The sequence below is a fragment of the Protobothrops mucrosquamatus genome, unplaced genomic scaffold (genome assembly GCF_001527695.2).
Source record: "Protobothrops mucrosquamatus isolate PMUCROS unplaced genomic scaffold, P.Mucros_1.0 scaffold_207, whole genome shotgun sequence".
Taxonomy (NCBI): domain Eukaryota; kingdom Metazoa; phylum Chordata; class Lepidosauria; order Squamata; family Viperidae; genus Protobothrops; species Protobothrops mucrosquamatus.
Genome location: NW_015386283.1, coordinates 211,359 through 227,626, shown reverse-complemented (window position 1 = coordinate 227,626; position 16,268 = coordinate 211,359). Strand labels below are relative to the sequence as shown.

Here is a 16,268-nt window from a genome sequence, read left to right as displayed (position 1 = left end):
TCCGCAGCGTCCCAGGGTCATATGATCACCTATTGTGACCTGACAAAGTCAATGGGGAAGCCAGATTCACTTAACCATGTAAAATGGGGCAAAATGTCTCACTTAACAAGATAAATATTGGGCTCAATTATGGTCATAAGTCAAGGACTACCTATATTGTTATGTCAGTATATATTATACATAAATTTTAATGTACATTACACACACATACATACATGTGTGGACCTATTAGGGTTTTTTTATTATGTTCTTAAAAATAGGAAAATGTGTTTCAATAGTTACATCCAGCTAATAGAAGCATATTCCAGTAATTGCATGCAGAAGATCTCTTATCCACATAATTTTTGTGACCTGCAATCAGTTTTAGGAGCAGGACAATATGAGCATGGTTTCCTTTGTGTGTATTCTGGAGTGCTCCCAAAAAGGTTCTGAAGAGTACTTATTGTGAATTCTTACAACATAAAACATTTGTAAGTGTTTAGACTGTTATTCTCCAGATTAAAAAAATCAACATAATATATATTCTACTAAAAATCCAAAGTAAATTTTACAGGCCTGAGGAGTATCAGATTATCATTTATTCCTTCTGTGAATGCATTTTATCATAGCTTAATAAGCCAAGTGCCACAATGTGTTGGGTTAAACACACACACACACACACACAAAACCCTCTGGAAAAGGATTACTGCTGAAATGAAAGGAATTGAAATCTCATTATCAAAGCAAAATTAGCAGAATACATCTTCTCTACTTTCTTGGATCAGAATTAAAGGAAATGTTGGATCTATTCTTTTATCTAGAAGTTGTATCTGAAACAGAAAAAGCTCTTCTTGGTTTTCAGAGATTCTTTAAAAAGGTTCATATAATAACTTTAGTACAGTGTCAACTCTTTGGTAGATATTTCAAACGGTAAGCATGGAGTTTTTAATTGTTCAAAGATGCATAGTTGTCATGCAGGATGGCAATTCTTGGGTGCCTTGATAAAATATATTAAAGTCAGAGGGATTAAAATGAATGATTTGTAAACATTAATGTTCCCAGGATATTGAATAAAGATTACTTGAAAAAAAACTGCCATAAATAAGTGTATCCATTTAGCAGGCACGTTAACATAATTGTAGAATTGAAGTTGATAAGAAAACCATCTTTGTACTGATACTTGTAAAATCAAGGTGTAAACTTTAAGAATAATAAAAAATATCATCTGTTACATGGCTTCTTGATGGCAGAGTCAACCTGCGGAGATTAATTAGTAATAAAACAACACTGACGTTTTCTGTTTCCTCACCTTAAATGTATTACTTTACATGGCTAACCTACAAGTTTGTACCCACTGACCTTGAACTTTCCTTACTGGCTACAGCCATGCATATTCATGCTCTCTGGAAACTATTCCAATTTGTTTATTTTAATTTAATAACAGGCTCAATTATTGTTACCTTCCACTGGCTATTATTACAGAAGTTCCAATATAATGAGGAAGTGTGGATTCTTTGTGAGTTTCAGGGGAAGAAGCTGATGAGGGGCTTTGGTTTTTGTAAAACATATTTACGTCCTCAGAATTGTGTCCATAATTTTCTGTTATGTGGCCTGTCGCCATGCATGAAGAAGTTTGAAATGTGCCATGTTTGGCTAAAACTCGGTGATAGTTCAGAAAGACAAGCGGAACCTGTCCTGCATGTCTTACATCCACTGTATGGTCGTTTTCAGGGTCACTGTCAAGCTTTGCAATCATTCTGTCCTCAGATTCCAGCTCACTTAAATTTGTAGCATGATTAGCAATATTTTCATATTTTGGTTCTTTCATATAAATTCTTCTTGCTTGTTCATATACTGTAGGAACCGGGACAAAGTGACTTAACTGTCCAATTGATTTATTTTGGAAAGATTCTGATTTTGATAAAAAGGAATTGGAGGAATTTGAAAAGGCCTTTTCACTAATGCTGTTTTTTTCTTGCAAGTCTCTGTTGAAAACTACTTTATTTTCTTCTTTAATGAGATGGTGTGCTGGACAAATTCTGCTTTCTGTTTTGCTGTGTTTTATAATGCCAGAATCATAGATTTCTTCTTTGTATTTGCTATTGGGTGTCAAGCTAGCACAACTTGTAAAACCTTCAGAGGTACTTTCATAGTTGTATCGTCTATGTGGTAGTGGCACTTAGGGGGGAAAAAAGAAATACATTAGATGAACAGGATTCAAAAGATGAAGAAAAAATAAAAAAACCTGCAATTTCTATATCTGAATATAAATCATTAAATACAACTGGGTACATTTGTCATTAATTTTAGAATAAAAAGCTGCTGGTATCAACATTAAAAGAAATGAATAAGCAGCTACACTCTAAATGCAATTGTCAAGAGAAAAAGGAACACTATTCTGTACCAAATTTCAAGATGAAGCTGAAGCAGCTTCTCAGAATCTCTAAAGACTGAAATTATTAATCAAGTGGACCTGAATTGTACTCACAATTGTAATTCATATCAAATATGCCAGATTTCAAAGATGAAAATATTTTGTTTCTATTTATCTGCCATGTTTTTTCTATTTTGTAGGAAACTGCAAAATAAACTCCCAGTTTCATTTGCAGTTAATTATATTAATTTTAAGAATTCTTTTCTTTTTTTCATGAGATCTTAGTCTTTGACAGTTAATATTGTGAGAATATGATATTGCCTTCTCTGCAATATACAATTATCAGGAGGCCTAAACCAAGGCTGTACGTCTTCATAGACCGAGATGTTCAGATCTATGAACGCATCCTGTAAAAAATAAATGCAAATCTAGGGGGTTTTTACATTAGGCTTATATTGACAAAACCACAATAGATATAGATAAAAATACCATTATTGCAAATGTGGGTGCCAATATCCAGGTGCAAAATATAAGAATTGGTGCAACAAAATTTGCCAATGATTTAAAGAATTCTTGAATCTGGAGTTGTCTTTCAGACTCTAGATTTAATATGACCACCTTTGACTTCCAAGAGTTCAATTACAATAACTATACAATGAGAGTAGCTGTAAATCCTATAAAAATACAAATAAGGATCTGATAATTTAATGTAAAGTTGCTTATATTATCAAACATTTTATCCAAATGTTCTCTATGACACGTTATTAGAATCTAAAAATGGTTTAAAATCTAAACATTATTCTTAAATTGCTTGCATAATACCCACCTTCATAATTTTGTAAGAGATTATGGCGTACATTACATGCTGACTGATCAGGACTTTTACATGGTGATTGACTCCCTGGAACAAGAGAATTGGTGTAGTGCCATTGGCACTCTCCACTTGTCTGCAATGTACTTAAGAAGAACCGTGCTACTTCACAAGGTGTTCCTTGAGGTTGGCCAAATTTAGAAGGCAGCATTTGTTTTTTGCTACTGAATACATGAGAGTCTACGGGGAAGTGCCCATAATGATATGAGAAAGGTAAGCTGTACGGTGCGGTGTATAAAAGTTCACTGTTTTCTGAATGAAAGGCTTGTTCTTGGATGGTGGCAGAGTTTGCTACGGAGCTGGATCTCCAACTTCCAACTTGGCCACATTCCAGCTTCTCTGTCTGGAAGGAACCGTATTGCTGAAAACGAAAAGAAAAGAAAGTGTTTAATACTGGACTCTGAAATCTGTCAGTACTGCAGGGTAACAGAATGCATGCAACCAAGTAATCACCTTGAAACACACACACTAAAAGAGACAAGCTTAACAAGGCTTAATTTCTAAAGAGAGGAACCTTTATCAAGCTTTTCTGGGCCTCCTTCCATTCCTCTGAAAACCCTGCTCTTTAATCCTAGATGTTCAAAACAAGCTATAGTTTTTAGTATAGGTAGTCCTCGACTTGTGACCACAATTGCAGAAGATTTTTTTAAAAATTCAGTAAGGATGCTGTCTAAACTGTTTTGTCAAATAGCATTTGAACCATGTAGATTTTAATTTTTTTATATTAGGGTAAAAAAATGAGGACTAAAAAACTTTACATGTTTTGAAATGGAACAGAGAATAACAAAGACCAACTGGGTCAGGCTAGGAGACTTTCTATTTTTAATGCAAAGAAGTGCAATCTTCATAACATAATCAACTAAGGTATTATGAGAAATAGTGCTGTGGCACCAAAAACAATGGTCTCTACAAGTCAGCATTTGATGAGATGTGCAGTAAATGGGAGCAGTGAGAAAATCTTTAACCCTGACTGGTGCCAGTGTCCAAAAAGAAAAATATGTTACTACTTAAATTACATATAACAATTATCACAAGAGTATGTTATTGATATAACCATGCCATTGTGATATTAAAAAAATCTATAGAGATAATAGAGTAATAGCAAAGATCAACAGTAATGACACTACAGCAGTTATTACTCTTGTCCCTGAATATATATGGACCAGTATGTCAATTTGTAGATTACAAAAGGTGCAAATATTGATAATTTGAATAGCAAAGAAAGTCTAGTGACTAGTACGCCCATTCCTCTAATAACTGTGTGTTGTTCCAGAAATCAGGTGGTGAAATGGTCGTTACGTGAACTTGTGACAAAGAAAGACACTGCAAAGATTACTGGCTACTGCCACCTTTTTCAGTCTCATACAGCTACATCTGCATTACTCTCATTCTGATATGCGTTTTGTCAGGCACACAAAATTTGGTTGTAGATGGATGCATCAGTCAGAAAATGAACTTTTAAATATTGCTATAAACATATTTGTAAATGGTCACAAACTGATGTAGTCAATTTGTAGTCACTATATATGAACAGTTTTGTCCAGAGGGAAGGGGGAAAAAATACCTGCTGTGGATAAGGAGTTGGTCTGAGTTTCATCTTCATTTTATTACTCCTAGGTTTTGTTGCTTTTCTTGTTTCTTGTGAGGTAGACATCAAATTTCTGCATGAAAATTGTGATTTAGAAACGGCAATTTGGTCCAGTGACAATGGAAGTTCCTTATATTCTATATCTCTGCAAGACAACAGCATAGCAACAGGTTGAATAACCATTTCTCATTGAGTTTTGCCAAGAACCCATCCATATAAACACAGTATTAAATGTACTGTGTAAACCATATATTAAAATGAAATCCCATACAAAAGGTATAGAAGATTGCCTTGAAATTGCCGGCAACTATCATTCATAATCTATGAAATTTAAATCAAAATCCTCAAAGTTGAACCCCAAAGTTATTTTCAGAGAGGAATAATTTAGGAACATGCAATTATAGACTTGTTCCCTGGTTGAGGTTGCACAGAACTAAATGGACAACTGACAATATAAAGTTAATTTATAATGTTTCCATATAAATAGCAATTATGTACACATTCAACTTGTATATAAACTCAAGATATAATCTGAGCACAGCCTGGATTGACGACAGGAAAGTCTACTGTCAGGCTAAGCCCAAGAACAATGAAGAGCGATTCAGCCAGAGTTCAGTTCTTTATTTGTTCAACAACAATAGACAGAATCTCACCAGATTAAACTTACTACTCTCACCCTAACCAATTCATCTGAGAGATTCTAGGGAGTGACCATCCTAATTTACTTTCCATGTCCCCTATCCAAATCCTGGGAGTACTGCCTCTTGTCTTGCCACCCCCCTTTCCGGAATATTCTCTCTCCTCCCTGGGAAACTGCCACTTTATTGTGGTCCATTACACCTTAGTATGCATGTGATATACTTTCTTCAGATTATTGTAGGAAATGACCAGGTGGAGCCCGAAGGTCAGGTCAAATGCATCGTAAGTATGGAATCCTTACACAGCCATAAGAGACCTAAGTCCATACCCCTGTGAATTCTGTTGACTCTTATCTAGCACCAATTTGCCTTGATTGTTAGTAGACCAGATTCATTCTTGTGTATAAATAGCATGCAACAAACTTCTAGTGCTTTGAACTCAACTCCTGTTCCTAGTTACTTGCGCCTTGGTTATAATGTCAATAGTTGATATAAACTGAGTTTAAACAGCTCAGTTTAAAAATGTCTGAACCAACATTTCTAATTCCTGCCACAATATATTGCTGTTATCAAACAAGCCAGCACAGAGAGGTCTTTGGCTTATCTAGTCTATATGTGAATAACTCTTGCAAAGGTACTGTATGCTGACGCAAATTGTATGTAGAAACATATTTAGTGGCTTTGCTGTGTTACCAAAACAGGAAAAAAATCATGAGAGATACTTCGAGTGTTGTATATTAATCAGACATTGGGTATGCACAAAAGCCTCCCACCTATTAAAAAAGTGGAGATATATCTAAAGGTAAAGGAGGGTGACAGGGAGAAAGGGAGGGAAGGAAGAAGGAAGAGCAACTCTACAGTGAATGAAATGACACATGTTAGTTCATAAAGTGGCTGAAACAACCAGGCCCTAAGATTATGACTCCAGGATAATTGGGAGTAAGAGATTTTTCAGAACCCAGCCAAAGATCAATTAAAACTTTTTCTGCCGCAAGTGGAAAAGAAACTACATTCCTTCTGGAGAATACTAACAAGCAATTGGTAGCTGCTTGTCTAAGACAGGCATTGAAACAAACAGTAGATGATACTAGAACCAAAAATGGCTTATTGTCATTCCCATATATTGTCCCATGACAATATAATGTATTTTTTAAAATTATCAACCCCCTCAGCAAATGCAAACAAGATGAAAAGGAGCTACAGTTATACATTTGTCAGCCTATAATTGCAAGAAATGAGGACTTACGTTAGGACATAATTGACACTCACTATGCAGTGAGGTCTTGATGAGCGGCTATTATGTACAATAGTGGCATAGCTCTGGACCCAAACCCAGCCACCATTTTTTGACAACAACCGATAGTACTTGGTTGTGACTTGTCCTTTCACCAACACTATAAAAACATTAAAGAGATTGAATTACATTTATGTTCTACCTGGTCCAAAGCTTCTTGGCTTTTGTAAAATTACAGGACTGTAACTTTTCAGATAAGACTGTTCTTTTTGTTTTTTAAGAAAAGGAGAGAATCGAATAGAATATACATAGGAGAACGTTTTCAAGCAGGAAAAGAAACATAATTCTCTATGTTAGTTTTTACATATAAATATTTTCTTTGCCCAAATCTAACACAAAAATCCACTGTGTAATTAATATAACAATCCTACATATGTTTACTCTTAACTCCCATGCTGTATGCTTACTTTAGGCTAACTTGATAACTTCTTTTATATCTTATTTTCTATATGTATAAAACTCAGTCTCAAATCAGCCAATAGTTTGGTCATCACCGAACTTACTATTAACATTCCACATACAACTATTGATCTAAAATATTAAGTCATAGCAAAGAAAAATTTGGATTACATATCCTCACAATGCCTCCATTGCAACCTATACTGTTTTTGCAAAGCATGTTCATGTAATAAAAACAGAAATGTTGGGTTTGGAATTTTTTGACATAAAATAATACATTTATGGCTGCAAAAAAATTAAATTTAACATATTTTATTTTCTTCTCACCCTCATTCCCATTTGTCAGTTGATACAACATAATTTCATTCACAGCAATCTTTCAGGAATCCACATCCTTCTCAAAAAGAGAGTAATTTTGTTTTGATCTAAGTTTTCCATTAAAATAAGTTGATCAGATGAGAAATCTCAGATATATTTTTCTAGAAAAAAATCTTCCTTTATATGCTGACCAAGATTTTTGAAATCTTCTTTAAATTAACTGGTCAGATTTGGTTAATCTTCTATTTAGATACATGTAAGTCTTTTCTAAACATCTTTCTATCCCTTCGTTCTGAGAAGAAAAAGAATATGGGATTGATGATTCTCCTTTCCATTATAAAGGTAGAGCAGTGAAGAAGCTATCAGCACTTACAAGGATGTCCAACTCTGTTGTCCAGAATATGATGAAAAAATTCTCTTGGAGAGAATTCCAATATGTTGGACAGTGTTGTGTGGACCTTTCTTCACTGCCATTGCCTCTATTCAAAAGGCTACTGAATTTATTAATTTATTTGTTCCATCAAGCCACCTTTCTTAATTATCTTCAGTTCCTGATATACCATGAGACTATTAAATGGACTATTCTTGCGAGACAGGCTACTTCAACTATGTTTTCTTTATATCTTAATTCAACAGGCATGTGACCACTGCTTGAGAATTCTTAGTAATTCCTACTAATCCTTCTCTCATCAAAGCAAATTTTAAGACAATAAGAGATCATTGTTTCACATCATTGGTTGTTAAAGATTATGTTCAGAACATAACATCTCATGTACAATTGAGAATATAATAGGGTAGAAGGCAGGGGCAGAATTGGTAGCAATTATGTATTTCACATGTCAATTTTTTGTATGCCATGTCTGAAAATATCCATAACATATACATTCAATTGAAAACCCATCTATATCAACACTGCACATTATTTGTTTCCTGTTACTTACAAAGGTGGTGAGCATATCGTAAATGAAACACATCACATCCATGCACATGGTGGTAAAGAGTTTTCTCTATCAAATCTTGGGGCTCATATCCAGTTAATTCAGTGACTCTAAAACAGAAAATATATCCAAGAAGCATTACTCTTGCAAACAAGTTGTCATTTTTCCCCGATTTCTAGAAATTGAAGTACAGATAGTCCTCACTTACTGACCATAATTGGGACTGGCAACTCCATCCATTAGCCTTTTATCAAATTGCTCAACTAACAGGTCATAGATGCAGAAACAGTGCTAAACCCAGGGCTTTTTTTGTCATAGAACGCCCAGAATGGAGTTCCGGCACCTTTTTGGGATGGAACCTTGTAGTGTAGGCAAGGCGGGTTGTATGACGTGTGTGAGTTCCAGCACCTTTTTTATTTTTTATTTTTTACAAAAAAAGCACTGGCTAAACCTATGTGCAAAATTAACCTGGCTAATAAGTTACATGTATAAAATAAGGGCATGGAATGAAGTGAGAGGGAATGATCAATCAGGAACAAGTTCTCTAATAAAACCCAAATAAAAACAATAAAAAGCTATAGCAGCACCAACTCTTTGTTGATCAAAGCAGCAGCAAGCCTGTAATGTGTTCAGTGATGATAGAACCAGTAACATCCAGCTGCAGACAATGTATCTTAAATCAACTTTTGACCCAGATCCAGTAACTTTTCAAAAGTGCTAAATTAGTACCTAAAAGGAGCTATTGTGAATTCCTCCACTGATTCTGAAACTAAAGAGAATCTAAACTACTTCTGGCCTACAATTCAAGAGGCAATAGCCTGTCAGCTATGTAGAAATAATGGGTGTGATTCAGTGCAGTTGGCCACTGATTCCGACAGTAACAAGTCAGAGCCAGACGTTGGAAGAATGTCAAGGCCTAAATCACATGCCTGCTCAAGAGGGCCAAGCAGCAAAGGTCAACGTGGCTCCTTGAGAAGAATGACATTAACTTTTCTAATTGAGCACACCCAGGAATTCTATTTAAGAGCATACACCAGATCCCCTCCCCTTATTGGAACAATTTCCCTGCAGATACCTTATATTCCGTGTTCTGTGGTGGGAATTTCAATTTGATATTTGGATTGGCCTTCACTCTGAAGTTGGATCCTAATTTGAACAATTGCCTCATCATTCCTCTGTCCATACTCTCCTGGTTTAATCTGTCTTGCATGGACAGAGCGGACATGTACTTTGGAAAGTACACATCAAAATGCCCATAGAGAGTAAAGCCTAGTGACTGGAGTGGAGGGGTGTTTTCACAGCAGCCTAGAACAGCCAATGAAGGCTGGATAGATCATAATCTTGACTACATAATCAACTGCATTATAAATGAAATGTGTTACAATTGTGTTCATGATAAAATTGTTTTGGGAGAAGACAAAATGCTGCTTTAAAACTAGAGCAGCTAAAAATGATTTAAAGCTCCTGAGTTGTAGGCTGAAGATGAAATGAAGACATCAAATAAACATATGAAATATAAAAAATAGTTGCCTGAGCATATTCATGCTTTAAGTAGTGGGATGGGGATGGGTAGAACTCTGTATGTGATAGGAAATATTTTTTTTAAATGCCTAAGTCAACTAACAGGACTCCCACTCAAGATGGCGATAGAGTGACAGCTCTGTAATGAGCTGCTGATTTTTTATTCATTTTAGTTTTTGTATTTATATTTTAATTAGTTTTATATTTTATTTATATTTATATAACACTATATTTAGATTTAATATTAAAAGTAGTTTTAGTATTTTTCTTCATTTTACTTAATTATCTCCTTTTACTTTTAGGTTATTTTTTAATAATTAGAATTAACACCTACATTATTTTTAATTTTTTTAGTAATCAGAAATAAGATTTTCTGGAAGCATTGAGTGTTGTACACAATTTCAAATACTAACCGAGGATACAAAGTAATAGAACAATATGCTGACAATGCATATTTGATAGTTTGCAGACAATTTTGGCAAATATTTGTGGCAAATTCGTTTTAGCTTTTCAAATGTTTTAACATTTAACATTTGGTTCTCTCAAAAGCTAAAGCTCCCTTTCATATTGTGATTGAGTGAACTCTTCCTCATTATTTCTAAATTATGTTAATGTGGGAGCAATTCAGAACAAGGTACAATGAAGTCAAATGTATAGTGAACTTAAATATAGGGCAGATATACTGTTAATTGTGCTTCCATATCTATAAGTGAACTCACTCAGTTTTGCTTACGTAGCTGCTAAAAAGCAGTCATGGGTATTAAATAGGTAACTCACTTTCCTATCAATAAACAATTATTAAACATTTCCTATCAATAAACAATTATTAAATAATTAAAGTGATTTGATTTAGCATGTGTTCTATCAATCCAAGGAGAACATTACTTCTTCAATTGTGTATATTGTATATATTGTATTGTTTCTTTATATTGTTTTAATTTTTATGTTTTTAAACTATCTTCTGCAAGTTATCCTAGCATGATGAAGAATTAGAGTAGTTATGTTTCAAAAACTTTTACTTACCTGGAATCCAGAAAGATAAGCTTTAAGTCCAGGCTTGCTCTGAACATAAACATATTACTATGAAGTTTGATCTCAGTAATTGCACTTGGCGGTAGTGATTGGCCTACAGCAACCAACCCCACAATTTGGTAACAGGTGTCGTACAAAGATATATCCAGCATATATTGCCGAATTTTCAAGTAGCCACTGCAATGGATCACCTAGTATGGACAAAAATAGTATTCGTAAAGAGAGAGAAAATAGATCGCCTTTTAATGATATTGAGTCAAAACCCAGGATTTTTCTCTTTATTATATTTATTTTTGCTGTCCAGTTTGTTAAAATGTCTGCTGCAAGAGACTATTAATTTTTAGGAATGGTGAATAAATATATTGCATGATATTAATTTAACATTGTTAAATTAATTTATAATTAATAAATTGATATAAATTGACATATAAATTTGTATTAATTTAACAAAGAACTGAGAAGACCCTGACTCAATATAGTTGCATTTAGTTAGTCCATGTTGGCTTTTTAAATTCCAATTTGTTGTTATTTTAACCATTCAGTAGTGTATGACTCTTGGCGACTTTATAGGCAAATGTTCTCCATGCTACCTTGAAAAGCAGCTTTTTTCACTTATTGGATGTTCATCTTTGTATCAAATTTGATGGTATCAAGCCAGCAGATTCTTTGCTTGCCCCTTCTTGTTCCTCTAATCATTTTTAGCACCATTGCCTTCTCCAATGAATTTGGATGCATGACATAGTCAAAGTAAATTAGATGTAGGCTTATGATTTTAGCTTCTGATGAGGTGTCTGGTTTCATTTGATTTAGCACCCCTCTGTTAATTACTCTGTCTATGGTAATTTACACCAGCACCACAGTTCAAAGTTTCAATTCTTCTTCGATCAGCCATTCTTATTGTTCAACTCTCTCACACCCATACATCATTATAGGAAAAAGGTTTACTCTAACTAGCCTGTTTTTGTAATTACATCAATATCTCTGCTTTTCCAGATGTTATTCATGTTACTATTGCAATATGACTTAAGGTTATCCTGTGTTTGATTTCAGGAGCAGAACTGCCATTGTGAGCAATTTTTGATCCAAGGAAGATAAATTGAACTAATTCAGTTTTCTTCATGTTGATTTTAAACATCTCATGTCCATCTGCAGCTGTGGCCGTTATTGTTGTTTTCCTGATGTAAGACTCAATCCTACTTTTTCACTTTTGTCGTTGATTTTCCAGATCATTTTTCCAGGTCTTCCTTATTTTCAGCCAATAGTGTTGTATCATCTGCATACCTCAAATTATTTATGGTTCTTCCCCCAATCTTCACTCCAACATCAGGCAGTTCCAGATCTAATTTCTACATGATCACTTCTGCATATAGATCAAATAAAAATGGTGATAAAATACATCCCTATATAACTGCCTTACTGATCCTGAACCAATCTGTGTCACCATCAAGTGTTCTCACTGTTACCTCCTGATTTGTGTACAGTGATCTGATAAACCTGATCAGGTGGTTTGGGACACCAAGATCATACAAAGTCGCCCATAGCTTATGTGCTATCAGCCAAAAGCTTTGTTGTAATTGATAAAACACATGTATAGATACTTTTGATATTCAAATTGCAATTTATTTTACTGCTAATAAAGAAAAATGAATGTTCAGTATTTCTGAATATTGTATTACTTAGTATGTGTTCTAATACAAAATGGACAGGCACATGCAAACTTAATGAAGCCTTTGTATAAAAAGTAACACATTATCAAGATGTTTCATAATGTATGTTGTGAAAACATATACATTAAGAATGGTAGACAAAGATTTGTGCAATATTGAAGGATATGGAAATGTTGCTATGATAGATTTATTACATCATAATCACTCAGAAATAAACTTCAATGCCTTCATTATTTATAACTAAGACTCAGAATACAGGAAATAAGAAAAATGTGCTTAAAAGTACACATTATTCAATAGATGTAACAAAAATGACACACATTATTCAACAGTCGTAACAAAAATATGATCAGATTATTCCCATGATTGAACTGGAAAAACCATTTTCCTTAATAGGACATGTAATAGAATTGTGCATATATCAAAAATATTAACATTTGCTTAGGAATCCAAGTAAATGAATTTGGTGATACTACAAAGAATATCTGAATTAAATAAATGGAAGAATAATAATAGTAATGTTGCCGGTATCCACTATTACCTGCCCAATCAAGGGGAAAATGCAAGTAATGCTTTCCAAAAACAAATGCCATTCTTTCAAAGATCAAAAGGTATGAAATGATAGTGATGATGGACTTCATCCTGATGTTCCAGAATTATCCTACTGAAAACTTTCACCTATGGGAAGGGAGGCAGGCACAAAAGGGTCAATTAACCTGGACTTGATAATTATCAGTTGGAAAGATTTGGGGCTTATTCTGTCAGATTGCCTGTGAATAATGAGCTAGCAATCATTTCTGGAGAGCAAATACACACCTCATTGCCCTGTACTTTCCCATCACCTTCCCTCAATGTCATCACTAGGCAGGTGTTCCTTTTTCTACTTTCTAAGTAGTGTTGGTTCAGGCAATGCTGCCTGGTTTGGCTGCTGTGAACATTTCCTTCCAGGCCAACCCTGCAATTTGACTACATTACAAAAGTGGGGAACAACCATACTTTCCCAGTTTTTTCTAAATGACAGTCTGCTGCTACAGTAGGCCTTTCCCATTAGCATGATGTGTATAATACTTCCTTGATATGAAAAATGCTTTGTAATCTAGTAGGAATGTTTGAAGTTTTTATTTTAATTACAATTTTTCTTTCTTTGGGGGCTAGTTATATTTCTGCTCTGTTTCCAGTCAGGTGAAGTAAGGAAGAAAGCCTAGCAAGAAAGTTGGTAGTTTAGGAAACTAAAACAAATCTAAATGTTTCTGCCACATTTTGAACCTATTTTACATGCCAGAGAAACAACTGTGCTTATGGGAAAGACTTCCTACAGCGGCTGTAGAAAAAGCTAGGAAAGATCTAGGAAAAATGTTTATGTTGAAACTTTTTACTATGCCTTCATATGTCACCATTTTGATGTTTTAACTTTATATATCTATACATTTGTATATGTATGTGTGTTGATAGTGGGAAAGACTGTCACATTCAATTAAGAACTTCCTATCTATATTAGATTTGGGTCAACTAGTAAGGAGATGATATTACTTGATCACTTCATCAAATACTTTTATATTACATTTTTATTTGATTTGTTTTGATCATTAGACTAAACAATAAACTACTACATATACATATACATATAAACACACACTATAGTTCGTTTAGTCTAATGATCATATCAAATAAAAATATTATAATTATAATATAATATAATATAATATAATATAATATAATATAATATAATATAATATAATATAATATAATATAATATAATATAATATAATATAATATAATATAATATAATATAATATAATTAATATAATATAATATAATATAATATAATATAATAATATATAATAGCATTTGATGAAGTAATCAGGTAATATCATCCCTAAGCAGTTGACAGGGAGCAGGGAGCTCTTAAAATATAGAGAGAGAGACAGTCAAGCCAGCATGAGCATAGGATAGGAGCAGTTTAAGAGTGGTTATGCCCTTATAGAGAAAACAGCCAGAATACTGGAGAAAAATTAGCCATGTCATACTGGAATTCTTGGTCCTAATGGAAATTAGAATTTAGTGTAATTGAATTCTTTTCTCAGCCTAAGAGTTCAAGGTAATGATAGGTAGGATTCTATGGCAGAAGTCAGGAAAAAAACCATAAATCAGAGATCTTGTGAAGAACGTATTAGTAACAGATAATTACTAACAAAGGAGTCAGTACCAAAAATGAACAATTCCAGTTCCAGGTAGCAATAGAGTGAACAAAGAAAAAAGCCAGTGTGTGGATGAAAACAAAAGGAGAGATAGAAAAATTGAAAGAGAGGAGGCTAAAACCTATATGTCACCAAGAAAGAGTATACAGAGAATTTCTGATTGCAGAAATATCTTACCTCATTTCTTAATCCCCCAACTATAATCAGAATGGGGGAGAATTTCACAGTAAATTTTGTTTCACTATATCACTTCCCAAAATTATTTTAGCTCAGCCTCCACTGGCCCACCATTTTTTATTGATGTAGTTGAGTGTATGAAATTAAATATTCTGAAATAATATTTAAATAAAACTGTGTTTTACCTTGTAACCACTACTTGTTAATCCTGCATTTCGCTTGGCCAAGACACACTTCATTCGCAGGAAAAAAGATCTCTCTATTTCATATTCTGCAGACAAAATATAAAGAGTTAAAATACAAGCATGCTACTTAAGTTTCTCATTTGGCTACTGTCCATGTATTTGAAAATATTTTCTTACAATTCTTAAATATATAAGACAAGACAGCGTTATTACTTTTGTCCAGTATGAATATATTAATGACCTTGCTCATGGTTGTTGTATTTCAAGAAAATTAAATGCTATTAAATTTAATTATTGGCATCATAATGTTAAAAATCACTTAAATTATGATTCTCAGTAATGTGGTCACACAAAGGCAAAGTGTACTGTGTCTGTCATCTTCACTTTTTACAATATCATGGGGAGAACCATGCACTCATATAAAAAACAATCCTCTCATTTCACAGCAATGCACAATTATATGATTAAAAATAGAAATGATAAATTATTCCAAAATAAAATGGTTTCGTAAGACATGCAAAGAAAAATACAAATGGCATCAGAGAATCATGGCATCATGGCAAAATAATGCTATAATCTATGTTATCCATCTAACTTCAGAAGAGGATTAATTTCTCATGGAGGACCCTGTAAGCTAGGTATAAGAGAAGTTTGTTAAAAGTCCCCTCATCAAACAGACCATCCCTCTTAACAATATCTCTGTGTGTATTTGTGTGTTTGTGTATGTTATGGGCTGGGATTTTAAAGATTTAAATCTTTTCAATTGTTATTATTTGTTTTATATTTCAATAATTATTTTAATCAAACATTGTACACTGTTAAGGAACAGGGTAAAAAATAAAGTAAAAATTATTATTTATAGATTACATAGTTCTAAAATAACAGTATCCCCCAGATATATACCATGCTGATGATTCAACAGGATAGTTTCTGCAAGGTATAACTATAGGTAATATTTTTGCTTTTCCTTCTCTCTTAATAGTATATATATTGGCCATAAGCCTGTTATAAATTAGAAGAATTCCAGTCTTTTTATTCAAACTTCATGCTATACTCAGATATAAAACTAGAAAAATAGCCATTATATTT

The 16,268-nt window shown here is 33.6% G+C and overlaps 1 protein-coding gene across 1 annotated transcript in view; it reads right to left on the bottom strand.

Annotated features, from left to right (window-relative positions):
* Nucleotides 1-1,414: 1,414 nt before the first annotated feature.
* Nucleotides 1,415-16,268, bottom strand: part of SIM2 (SIM bHLH transcription factor 2) — a 35,492-nt gene continuing 20,638 nt past the window's right edge. The window contains exons 5-11 of the mRNA XM_015826169.1: nucleotides 15,180-15,265; nucleotides 10,944-11,143; nucleotides 8,403-8,509; nucleotides 6,697-6,844; nucleotides 4,789-4,957; nucleotides 3,180-3,585; nucleotides 1,415-2,157 (exon numbers count right to left, since the gene is read on the bottom strand). Of these exons, the coding sequence (XP_015681655.1) occupies nucleotides 1,436-2,157; nucleotides 3,180-3,585; nucleotides 4,789-4,957; nucleotides 6,697-6,844; nucleotides 8,403-8,509; nucleotides 10,944-11,143; nucleotides 15,180-15,265 (1,838 nt within the window). The 3' untranslated portion in view covers nucleotides 1,415-1,435. The remainder of the gene's footprint in view (nucleotides 2,158-3,179; nucleotides 3,586-4,788; nucleotides 4,958-6,696; nucleotides 6,845-8,402; nucleotides 8,510-10,943; nucleotides 11,144-15,179; nucleotides 15,266-16,268) is intronic.